General features: G+C 37.4%; 1 protein-coding gene across 2 annotated transcripts in view; it reads right to left on the bottom strand.

Moving 5' to 3' along the window:
- Positions 1–1,168: 1,168 nt before the first annotated feature.
- Positions 1,169–13,321, bottom strand: part of LOC121651488 (cadherin-4-like) — a 266,985-nt gene continuing 254,832 nt past the window's right edge. For both annotated transcript variants that reach the window (XM_042003725.1, XM_042003726.1), the window contains 5 exons: positions 9,096–9,335; positions 8,543–8,779; positions 6,738–6,877; positions 6,485–6,649; positions 1,169–4,995 (listed from right to left, as the gene is read on the bottom strand). In XM_042003725.1, coding sequence (XP_041859659.1) covers positions 4,789–4,995; positions 6,485–6,649; positions 6,738–6,877; positions 8,543–8,779; positions 9,096–9,335 — 989 coding nt within the window. In that variant the 3' untranslated portion in view covers positions 1,169–4,788. The remainder of the gene's footprint in view (positions 4,996–6,484; positions 6,650–6,737; positions 6,878–8,542; positions 8,780–9,095; positions 9,336–13,321) is intronic.

Here is a 13,321-nt window from a genome sequence, read left to right as displayed (position 1 = left end):
TTATACAAAAGTTTGTATACTGATAATTCTCTAGCATGCATAGCTATTAAACCATCTGTCCAGCTCTCTATCATTACATCTAAATGTAATCATCTACAACTAAAATGTAGTTTTTTTTATTACAAATCAAATACAAGTTTAATAAAACTAATTTAACTAATTGCAGTTACCTTACCAAGTTGAAACACCTTCCCCTCCTCTGTGCCAACAAGCAAGATTGAAAACAAATGTACAAAAATGACAACAGAAAAAAACTGTTAAGCAAAAAAAAAAAGCAAAAAAAAAAAAGAAATCAGTGTACGGCTTTATTTGCTACTGTAAAAAGTCTGTTTTTGTTTTTCATTTTGATCAAATTTGCAATAGATGGAAGGAAAAAAATGAAGCTCCTTTCTGTGTTACTAAGACTTTCTGGCTCTCATTTTCATCCGCTTCGACTGGGAAAGGCATCCGTACTTCACCTGGGAAGACAGCTGACAAATCAACAGGCTTAATTGTGCTGATTATTTTAGCTCATGTTTGCTCATGGCTGGCACTAAAACTAATTTCAAATATGAAACACAGCAAATCATCATCGTATTAAACTCCTGAAAAGAGACGCACAGCTTTGAATTTCTTTCTCTCTGCAATTTGGATTGTAGCATCAAGGGACTTCGTCACATAGCGTATTCTTGTGTGTTTCCTGGAAAATTGCTAAAGCAATATCATTTACATGTGAGGAACAAATTATTCAATTAAAGACATAGCCATGAAAGCATGCACCTGTCAGTGAGAGCATTTGTGTTAATGCCAGGGCTTTAATACACACAAGCAACCTTCTCTTAGAGCGCATTCATATATCTGCCTTATTTGACAGGCAAAATAAACAGTTTAATGTAGTGTATTGTAAATATACAAACTTTGCAGCAGCATTTTTCTGATTATATTGGCTGAAAATAATACATTAAAGTGACACTATATTATGCAATGATGCATGAATTACATTAAAAAACTATTTCCAGTTAATTTAAAAGGGAAAAAAGAGCTTATTTTTTTTAAAAATAGAGCACAAACATGAGGAAATGCACACTCACGGGAATCAGCAGGGGACAAAGAAAAGACAAGAGCCTGTGTTCTTACAAGGAGGGAATTTTCTTTTTTTTTTATTTATAACACATGATGCTGACAGGGAGTCTCCAGTTCAGCGTCTATATTACAATGTTGATCTGCAAGGCTGCGCATGTACTGTACGGTATTTGGAAACCAAGATTGCAGTGGCACTATAAACACACGCTTTTTTTTTTTTTTTTTTGCCTTTTTTCTTCTTTTTTTTTACAAAATGGTACAAACAACAATACAAAATATTTGTGCTGTTGACAATTTACAAAAAAAAGTCTTTTTGACTTGATAACTGTGCAATTTTTTTTTTTTTTTTTCCACTTTCATTTGAAACTATGCGAGTATGGTACACCAGAATCCCTTCTGGACTGCGGCCTCCGTCATGCGGGCTGCACACTCTTCAGTTGTTGTATGGTTAATAGAACTCATCTGCCCGTTATAAAAAGACACATGCAAAAAGCTCCAATTGTACAGTTACAGTTTGCCTAACTTGGTCTGTTTAGCTTCAAGCAAATATTACATTATGTACACTTGAATTTGAATAATAAGCAAACTTATATGAAAGTCGGCTGTCTGTTTTAATGATTCTTGTCATAGCAGGACAAATGTTAACTACTTTCAGAACCTTCTGTTATGTTTGTGTCTATAGTCAGAGAGTTTTCAGAATGATCAGCAATGGGCAAAAGTCCTTTTAGTAACACCAGCACAAGACACAAGTCAGCAAAGCAAAGGTTCTTCTTTGGTCCTCATTTGCTAATTCTCCCCTCCTTTAGCAAGAGAACATCAATACAACACAATGGATCAAGTATGTAACAAGAACTGACTTCATATTCCCCTCACAAATTGCATTTCAGTGAGGGTCAAATTTGGTCGACTGTATTGGTGATTTGCTGCTATGTGCAAGTGATAACATTCAGTATCATATTGTAAAGGTGTCATGTATGTATGCATGTATGAAAGTGTTGTAAAGGCCAGTTACTTTGCATGAAGTGTGTGTACGGCCTCTTGTGTTTGGCCCTGAATTTAAATTAAATGTTGGATTAAAGAACATGAGCAATGTCTTCATCCTGTGGACACTGGATGACCATCAGTGATGCAGCAGCTCTGCAGCTGAATTTAAACACTGTCAACAGGCTTGTTTAATATATAACACTCACATATATACAGTAAGGCTTAGAGGAGTGAGTGTGTGCTAGTCTGTACAGGTTGGTTTGGGACCCTCTCGCCAAGATGAAGCGATACTTGAACATTGACATGAGTATGGCTGTAAGCCCATACAGAATCACACAGATTCTAGTAAAAGCACATGGCTTTTGTGAAATATGATTTACCAGGTATTCATCAGATTTTCAATAGCAGAAAAAAAAACTGCATGGAAACAGATGTCAAAGCATGTGTAAATGTTCTGTTATACAGCTTTTATATGTCAGAAGTAATCACAAATAGCAGAACATAAAAGATGTTTTTGTTTTGTGGAGATATTCTGTAGGAAGGCGTAGAGAAGAGCTAATCCAGCAGTGAGCTTTCAAAATATTTCCTGTTTTGACATCTGAGCTGACGGCTGTTGTGATCGTTGCCAGTTTCGTGTTTATACCCATCTTTTGGTAAACCTAAACAAAAAGACCCTGTTGACCTTATTATTTACACTGGTTTGTTTCTCTTTCGATAGTCAAATCACACTCTCCGCTTTACATTTACAGGTCAATGTTTCCATTCATCTCACCACAATTATTTAATTTTCATTCATTCTGAAAGTCAACTTACTCTCTTTGCTAAAATTAAATATTTTATATTTTTCAAGTTACTTAAAGAAACAGTTGTGGGGCAGTTGAACACTTGGTGAATGGTTTCCATCACATCCTCTGACAAATATCTTTAGGGATCATTAAAGTGATGACTAGCAGATGATCTATGTGGGGTAAACTAACGACTAATAAACTTTTTAATGGCAATTCAAAACATAAGTATCTCTCCAAGCCTTCTTTTAAATGTTTTGTATATTAAAATAACTAAATAAATATACTTAAGAGTCCCAATCACAATCAGAAGATCCCTATATGAAAGGAAATATGTATTTTGAAAAAAAAACCCACGGGTAGCGCTCTTGCAAGTCAAAACAAAGCTGTCTTTCAAAATGCCAGTCTTTCAGAGAGTATTATTACTAAAGCCTTTCTGCTTTTGATAAAGCGCACAACTTCACAGACTTTCCCTCCCTCAAATGTCTTTTCTAAACTTCTTGAACTAGATGCCAGAAATTTTTAGAAGAAAATTTCAGATGAGTGAAATGCAGCCTGAAGAGAGACAGATTGTGATGGCGCAAAGTCCCTGTCTGAGGCTCAATTCCTCATAGTTTCTGTGACAGGGACAAGTCACGTGTTTTTATATGAAAGTTTGCGGGAAAACAGTGAATTAACAAAAGCAAAAAAAAACAAAAAAAAAACTAAAAGTGAGTCAGAATGGTGCTTAAACATGTTCACAAATCTATAGGTCACACTTGGCTGTTTGAACCCAACTTGTATTTTCTTTTCTTTCATGCTAAAAAATCTTAGATCACTGATAATTTCAAAGGCAAATTCCCCTTAAATAATCATCATATGTACCTCATATACAGCAACATTAAAGAGGTGGCACACGTGACCTGTCAATTTTCAAAATTTAGCAACGAGCTTTAGGTGCGAACACAGCGAGATAAAAACAAACACAGCTGCTACTGAAGCCACATTAAACAAAGACACACAATGCATTTCTTCTCTAAGAGAGTCTCATTATGTATTTCTGTGATTTCAGTGATCCCGCTCAAGCTGACTGTGATCTTGGAGCACAGATATGCCTGACTTAAAAAAAACTTAATGATTTGTCCATAACTTACAGACACACTAGTCCTATGTACAGTATGTCTACATAAAGCATCCTCTTAAGCCAGTCACTGACATCTCCCGCAGCTACCACAGCCCCGCAGGATAGGAGAGATGACAAGGGAGGTCTGAATTAAAGGGCTAGGGGTCGTACGGGGCCATGCTAGCCCAGAATGGCAACCAATCCTGAGTTAGCGGGAGTCTGCTAAAATACGCACCACTGAAGGCACTTTTTTAGACAACAGTGCTTCTGTTCCAAGTAATTCAAGTTCAAGAAAGAATAAACCAGGGCCCTCCATTTAGAGGTGGCTTTTGTTTAGATGCTCTTTTTTGTTCCTTTTGGTTTGTGCCAGACAAAGCGAGCAGCTCAACCTGAAGAGCTTCCTTTAGAGAGGCAGGCGGGGGATAACAGTGAAAGTGAAAACCCTCAGGAATAAGAAATATTTTTAATCAAACAATAATAAAGTCAAAAAAGTGATACAAACTAAAGTAGAAACTAAATTTGAATTAAGTCTACACCCAGCTTAAAACTAATGTGAAATACAAAATAAGGAGTTTGAAAACACAAGACAATGTAAGCCTGCAAATCAGAGCTTCCGTTAAAGTCTTAGACAGGCTTAGAGCAGGAGACGGTTGAGAAGAGCACCTGAAACTGACTCACGGCACTGGTCCTCTGTGGTGGGTAAATCGATTGATTGGTTGGTTTGTCAGTGTGAACATGTCATTGTTTATGTGTTGTCAAGAAGGGTGTAACCGCCCCATGTGTTGTGGGGGCAGAGCATGGCAGGCCAGCTGACGGGACAAGGGTGTGTGTGTGTGCATGTGTGATGGGGCAGCTTTAATCATCATCCCCTCCTCCATACATATCGGCCAGTTTCTTGAATCGCGGGCCCCAGTCGTTGAGGTAGTCATAGTCCTGGTCCCCTGTGCTGGAGGAGTTGAGGGAACTGACAGAGCCGGCGGTGGAGCCGCTGCCCTCATAGTCAAAAACCAGCAGGGAGTCATACGGAGGAGCTGTGGGGTCGTTGTCTGCTGCTCGCAGCCCCTAAAGAGGACAGGGTGGAGAAGAAAAATGGAAGTCAGTTATTGCATGTCCTTGGTTGGGAATATGGTGCTTACTTATATGGAAAGTTGACAAGCAATGGAAAAACTACAAGTTACAATTAAAACCTATTCATTCCCTCTCAATTTCTGCTTTATCCTGTTCATCTCATGGCTTAGACAGACAATAATACAATGCTTATATTTATAAGGGAGGAGAGCCAGAAGCAGATCCAGGACACACAGGAGAGATTAGACTAGAGAGCTGTTGTTGCGCTTGGCCTTTTGCATAAGTATTTATGGGAGTTTTCCCTTTCAGACTGCAAAATGTGGGGGAGGAAAGTATTAAATGAATCATACAAGACTTGCAGTAGCCAATGCATTGCCAATTGTGCCATTATTTATTGCTGTAGGCTTGTCTTAATTCAATTTGGGCTTGATATGGCAGCAGAAGTTGCTGTTGGGAAGAAGCACCGCCGAGACTTGGTACAAGAAGCAGGATTTCTTTACTCTTGTTAATTCATTTGGAATGCTGGAGGCAGAGGTTATTCAGAAGATAATGACTGCCAAGGCACGTTACAGAGATGACCTGAGACCTCCAACTACAAGGATTCATGCAAAGCTAGATGCATCAAACCTCCTAGAAACCAATCATTTTATGCTCTACAGTTCTTTATTTTCCTGTAAAAAAGCAAAGCAGCAATATTTATGCATTTCCTTCTTTAATTTTCCTTCATTGAAATTTAGAATGAAAAAATCATACATTTGGAGATTTTTGCACTGAAAATGACAAAACAGCAAACAGTTTTATCATTAATATTTTGTTTTAGTAGCAAAAAAGTGTTTTTATCTTTCTTCTGAAGCTAGATCATGTAGTACACCGGTTTTAAAGAATGACAAATTTTGGCCATTGACCTGAGAGCTAGGCAGGTAAGAGGAACACACCTTGTTGACAACTGGGAAATAATGAGAGATGTTATGGATAGAAACCAAAAAAGCTTTAACCCCTGTGGATATAGTGTGTGGCAAAAACACCATGTGTTTGCTGTGTTTGTGTTTAACCAGGCTGCTGGAGCGAGATCAGGTGAATTTATGTGCGTGCATGTGTGTGTGAGAGAGAGAAAGAGAGAGAGACAGAGTCAAGGCTGGATGGATCAAAGCTGAACAGCTGCCAACACCTCTCGAGTGTGAACGTGTTGTCACAAGTCTGTCAATCAGCATTTTCTTGCATCAGTGTGCCAACTGTGGAGTTGGTTGTGTGTGACAGTTGATGTTTGTGTGTGCCTGTGTGTGTGTGGGAATTTAAGAGTAGCTGAGAAGTAAACCAAGATTGGTTGTTGTCATCACTGTGCTGGACTTCACATATTGAACAGCATCCAGAAATCAGTAACTGTATTAAATGTCAGATCGATGGAAAGTGAAAGTGAGAGGCCAATGCATTGTGGGACAATGAATCTACTGTGCATGCAAGGAGTGTGTGCTTGTAAATTCACCTCATGGATAAAGTCCCCGATGTCTCCAGGGTGGGGAACGACAGGTCTGATGGGGTACTGGGACTCAGGGATGATGGGGCGTTCATCCACCCTGCGGATGCCGGGTGGTTTGCTGATGATGTGGTCTAAGGAGTCGGGCTGCTGCAGCTGGCTCAAATCGTAGTCCTGCGCAACCACAGGGGCATACAGATGTAAGAAAGGCAAAAGTCAACGCAGAAATCATGTATGCGTGGTGTGTTTCTCAAGATCTCACTTGGTCCTCCTCTCCTCCTCCCTCCTCATCGTACTTGAGGATGTTGTCTCTGACATCGTCTTCAGGGTCAATAAGCAGTTGCTTTGTCTGCCTTTCCTTCTCTCTGCGCTTGATCCATACCACAAACAACAGCACCATGCCTGCAATAACACACACATGAATGTTATAAAGCTTTGGGCTGCACTGCAACAACCAGCAACAACAAAATAGCTTCAACTGACAAGCAATACCTCACTGAAAAGGTGAGGTCTTTAGTTTAGCTGGAAGAATGTGCTGAAGCAGTTTTTAACTAAAAGCTAGAGTCACAATGTCAAAAGCTAATTTTTAATAGTTAACATAGTTTAACAGTTTAGAATTTTAACAACGTACTGATTAGTGCAAAACACTCACAGCTGATAGCTTCATCAGTGCTACAGATATCTAATTTTGATCAAACATAAATTTGACCCAATTGTTATTTAACTGATTTTGATTGGATGCAAGATGTCCATTAATCCCTGATAACACACACCTGTGACACTGCTAGAGTACAGTCCTGCTCAGCCTGCATCAGTGGCATCAGGAGGGTGAGCACACCTTCCTGATGAAATGGCACTCTGTCCCTTTGAGTCCTGAATCACATCAGGGTTTATCTCAAACTTCTGTCTCCTTTCCAGCTCATTACTTCTGGTTGCAAATGACATTAAACATACCCTGTTGTTTCCTTGTAAAATTTTTGGTATTCATTTAGGATCAATAACAAGGCTAGATATCTATCAAGTCATTTTATTATACTGTCAAATGATGTTTACTTTTTCTGTACTTAAAATTAATAGAATATTAATGCTAGCTTTGTGGCTGATAGCCTGATCTAAAAGGTTGTATTAGTTGATTATTTAGGATTCCTCTTATTTACTGGAGTAGTGAACAATTCTACAATGCAGATGAACTTGATAAGAAGGAGATTATGACAAGAATTAGCCAAACTTAGTTTTACGAGGAAAAATGTTAAAATTTTAATTAAATAATTATAAATATAAATAAAGGTGTCTGAATTTTTTATTTGGGTAGTGACCACAGTTTATTAAAAAGGTGTCTCTTATCAGGAATTACAGTGCATGCCAGATATCATGGCAGTCAGAGAACAGGAATATTAAATCTGACTTAATTTATTTTGTTGATCCCTTATCGATATTTCTTCTTCATTCTTCTTCTTCATTTTGGAGTCATCTGATGTTGTATGACTTCATTTTATTGTTTGAAGCTGTGTTGATCCTTTATGCTCTTTTTCTGTGTACAAACACAACTAAAAAATATAATTTTAGCAAACACTAAAGGCTTGAATTTATAGAACCGGGTCACTTGAAACTTGATTTAGTAGTTACAGCAGTTATGAAACCGTGGATCATTAATACACAATATTACATTTTGAAGTGTACCGGAAAAAATCCTTCAGCAGTAGATGAATGTATCTGTAGGGGTTGTTTCCATGTACAGTATAAACCTCAGCAGTAAGGTTAGGTAGTGACGTGAATCTGTGGCAAGGCCGATAAAGCCAGATATTTTCCCCTCCAGGAAAAGAAGACAAAACCTATCATATACAGAGACGCTGGAGACGACTGGAGCAGTTGATGCATTCATCTATTATATAAAACTGTCCATGCTTCTATATTGCAGCCTGGCAAATGTGTAGGGCTGCATTCAGAGCTGTGCTTTTGCCTGAAGAAAGGAAAGCCTAACTTAACTTTTACACTTTAAAAATGTGAATGTTTTTGAGAGTATTAAGAGATCAGTAGAGGAATTCAGTAACAACATCAATAACTCACAGAGCAGTATGATGATGCAGATAAGGATGGAGATGATGGCTCCAGTTCCCAGCCCAGTGGCTGCCACAGCCCCAAGAGTGGTGCAGTCTCCGTTTTCATCACAAGGACACACTTTCACTTTGATGAGTGACCTGTTGGACAGTGGAGGGTTGCCCGAATCTGACACAATTATGGGGACCTCATACATTCCCGGCTCCAAATATATCTGGTATCGCAGAGTTAGACGGGCGTAATCACCTATGCAGAGTCAAGGGGGAAAAGAAAAGTTAGAAAAAATTCTGAATTTTCATGTTTAAATAACAAATGCACCTTGAATAATTTCTGTTTTATTTATTAATTTTTTCAGCTGTCTGTCTAAAGTTTCATCATGTAATGACACACATGCATTGTATCTTCTAAGAGTCTCCTTAAACTCTAAAAAGAAAACAAGTTTTTCCACATATTTCTGACTCAATCGACCAAATTTCAAGGAAGCAGTAAAGGCAAGAAAGGAAAGCATCCCTTAAAACATTTTCTTTCTCTCTACTTAACATTTCCAGTGACACTTCCTCACCACTGATCCGAGAAATTGTCCAGTTGCGTCGGATGCTAGTTGGAAAGTTGGGAAGCTCGAAGACAAAAGGTCCGGCGTTGGGGTCAATGTCGGCATCAGCAGCAGTGATGTTGACACCGTTGACATTCTTGTTCATCCTCTCACAGATCTGAGACTCCCTTGGTACAAGTGCTGGAGGGTTGTCATTAATATCTATCAGATAGATCTGCAGTGTGCCGGTGCCGCTTGCTGCAGGAGAACCTGAGAGCAGGCAGAGAGAGAGAGAGAGAGAGAGAGAGAGAAAATTTATATGACAGGAGAAAAAAAATGACAAGAGAAGATGTGGGCAGTGAAAGAGATGGCTGAGAGGGAAGAAAGATGAGTTGAAGGCTGACAAGGAAAATAATGAAAGATGATAAAAAAGCAGAGATACAAAAAGGGACACAGAAGAGGTGAAAGGAGCATTGTTCATTCACAATGATGATGTTAGAGGTAGGAATATTGTAGAGCTGGAGGAGAATTGCATCTTCTGACTCCTGACAGAAATACTCCCGACAGTTGTGCTTTCCAGTTCGTTTTTTGGCCTTGCAGCCAAATCGAACACATCACAGCTGATCCAGATGCAGGACCAGCACATCCAGATGCCTAGAGAGGGCTTAGGTACAATAATGATGACTATAATACAATAAAACAGGTCCTTGTCTGTGTATATTTACACAATACCACTATAATTTGGGACATAAAAGGAACTTCTGGGAACTGGGAATTTTTACTGAACACAGTCATCCATTGCCACAAGGATAAACAGATATACAAAAAGCCTACAAGTATATATTTATGTCTTTATATAAGATATCTAATGAATTCATGCTGAATGTTACTGTAAGCTTCAACATGTTAAAATAATATCTATTGAAAATAATCTTGTCTTTTTTTTTATGGTCATTAACAGATCATTCTAAGCAAGTGAATTCATAAAATAAATAAAATAAATAAGTTTTAAATAACAGGGAAAACTGATCAAACTGCCCTACAAGACTTGATTTGCTCTCAGAAAGTGCTACACACTGACTTCAGCACCAGTATGGTTTTTCACATCTGCACACGATTTTAGTAACGTCTAAGTTTACTAACAGATGTGCTGATTAGCAGCTATTAAAACCATGGAATTAATGACTTGATTTAACAGACGTGTTGCACATTTTAAATCTGTTGAAACAACTGGAGAACTCAGCTCTCATGCCACTTTGAGCATGCCATTGCAAACTAACAGCAATTGTTGTAAGCCCTCGGACTGTAATAACATGCACTGGTGCACATAGACACACTCAAATCTCATCTGCAGACACAATTTTGAAGCCATTGCATTGATTGAACACGGCAACATACCATCAGCAACAGCACTTTATACAAAATTGGGAATAAAGAATAGACACTTTGAAAATCAAGACGGGATAACAGTGCAGAGAAATGAATGCATGAATGCTCATGTGCAGTACCAAAATGTGGCACAAAAAAGACGGAAAAAAAAGGAGCTTAGCATTATAAAGCTCTGAGCTGTTTATTGAGTGTGTGCCAGAGGGTGACGACCCTCAGCCTTCTCCAATTACGAGTCATTTTCCTGTCATGCCCCAATGACTAAGCCATAACATGGACTCCAGCAACCCCAGGGCCCATGTGTGGCATCAGATAAGAGCACTGTAATTGATAAAAGATTAATGCAAAGTTTACAGATATGCCAATTAAGTGTGGCAACGGAGCAAGACATTTGCCACAAGATGTGTAAAATACAGTTGAAACTGGGCCAAAAGTGTGTCTCTTAAGAGTTCAAGTTGTGTCTGACTGTCAAAACTATGATTTATACTGCAGATTGTTACACATAATTCACCTGGTTGGATCTACAATTTAAAGCTGAATAGTTTGCTTGATAATGGTGTCCAGACAAAATTCAAGGGTTGGTGTGTAAGTTGCACAGGTGAACACAATAACAATTAATATTAAAGTTCTATCAAATATGCAAGTTTCATGTATTATGAGGTATAATCAACAAAAGACTGTTGCAGTAACAAATCTGATGACCTGTATTACAGCAGTGTCAGCCAAAGTTAATTGTTTTTGCAAATGAAAATTAAGGATTAAAACACACCAAAAAAAAAAAAAAAAAAAAAAATCAAACAAGATCTGTCACAAAATATTACCTAGAGTATTTAAGCTAACCAGCTGCTAGAAAACAGCTTTTTTTTTTTAAATATAAAATGATCTTATTTCAATATTTTTGGCAGAGATTAACTATTTGCATGACAGTGAGTAACTGGTGCCACATTATGTAAAGTTGTTGCTGCTTTCTTGGAGTCAGATATAACATTAGGGTGTAGTGGCATTTTGTATAAAAAGAAACAAATCTTATGAATTGTTATATTGTTTAAATATAATCTCAATATCATTTCACAGGATCTCTATAACTAAAAAGCTTTAGCTTTCAAAATGACAAACCCTATTTCTAGATAAATTGCAAGGTCTTTTTAAATGGTATAAACACTTAAATCTGCAATTTGCTAACATGTTCGAACATTTAACTAACATAGGTATAAAGAAAATTATTTTTTACTGTCTTCCCTTGCCAATTTCAATGTGTTTAGAAAATATGAACATTTAAAATTTGATCCTAGCAACACACTTATAAAAAGTAGAATATGAGGGAAAGATTCTTCAACCAGCAGATAAATTTATGACTCCGGAAGGTGTCACAATTGTGTATGAAAGAAGCATCCACCAATGGCTTAGTCTTTCCAAGCAAGAATGAGTCATGACTCACCACTTAGTGCTAAAGTGATGGTATGATCTGTATGGGGGTGCATCAGTGCCCTTTGCATGGACGACTTGCATATGCATGAAGGTACCACTGGTGCAGAGGCATGTACTGGAATTTTAGAGAAATACATGCAACCAACTGGACATAGATTTCCCAGGAGGTCCGTGATATTTTTAACAGTGCAATGCCGGTCACCATCCCACACAACTGAGCAAAGCATGGCTTTATAAACCTAAGGTGTTTGCTTGACTTTGTAGTCCACTTCTGCCTCTTTAGCCAAGCCAATTTTATTTATAAAATACTTGAAAACACAACAGTTACTGACCAAAGTGACGAACACTCAGAATGCATAAAAAATTAAAGGACATAAAATAGATCCAGCAATATAACACGAGACAATAATATAACATCTAAAAATAAAATCACCTAATTACAAATTTAAATAATAACAAATTTTTAAAATTAACAGAGAAAGTAAAAGAAAGACTGGAAATAAAATAATTGAAAGAGAATGAAAATTGATTAGAAAATAAACTATGAATATTGAGGAGGAGAATCAACTGAAGCTGAACTTTTGTATTTGGCAATATCAAGACAATTCTCTTTGACAAATATTGGTATGTTTGGTTCCCAAACAAAAACTGCCAATAAAAAAAGATGATGTCACACAATAGTACACACAAGCTGCTCTCTTTTTTTTTTTTCTGAATGTGTATTTCTGATACCCAATTTCAAATCTATTTATACTTTCTGACTACAATGATGTTGTTCATTACACATTGAATATTTCATTTGTACTTGTGACAATTCAAACAAATAAACAAATTGCAAGTTTTGTACCATTAAAAACGTAAAAAATTTAACTTTTCAAGAAATTAAGTTTACACAAACTAACATTGTATTACCCCAATTTTATAGGAAGATGAAATTATACTTAATAATACACGAACAAGTGCAAGTTACACCCTGAGAAAGCTGTTTAAAATTTTGCTTTAAAAATTATTTTTCAAGAGCTTCTAAAAGCTTTACAAACATTTTTATTGTATTTCACTGTCACTAACTGAACATTGTTTAAGAGTTGTATCATTATGGACTTTTTGCTCATATCTATACAAGTAGATAATACCTAGTATCAAATGAAAATGTACATATAAACACATGAGGTTTAAAAACACAGATTTAAGCACGAGCTTGTACAAAGTCACACAATTGCAACGACACACACACAAAGGCTTTCCCATTCTTTGGGTTTGTTAATCCCGGCCATGTATGGGGGACATGTGGAAGCAGCTTGCCACAGCTGATAGGAGAATTATGTGGGTTTTACCAGCTAAATAAATAATTATGTATGTGTAAATTCCTCAAAAGGATTTGTATTAACTGCTTTTTTTGATGGTGGATGAGAGATGCAAGTCGTGGCAGCCTACAATATGTT

The sequence above is a fragment of the Melanotaenia boesemani genome, chromosome 13, assembly GCF_017639745.1.
Source record: "Melanotaenia boesemani isolate fMelBoe1 chromosome 13, fMelBoe1.pri, whole genome shotgun sequence".
Classification (NCBI taxonomy): domain Eukaryota; kingdom Metazoa; phylum Chordata; class Actinopteri; order Atheriniformes; family Melanotaeniidae; genus Melanotaenia; species Melanotaenia boesemani.
Note: the sequence above shows the minus strand (reverse complement) of the source record. Positions and strands in the feature narration are given on the sequence as shown.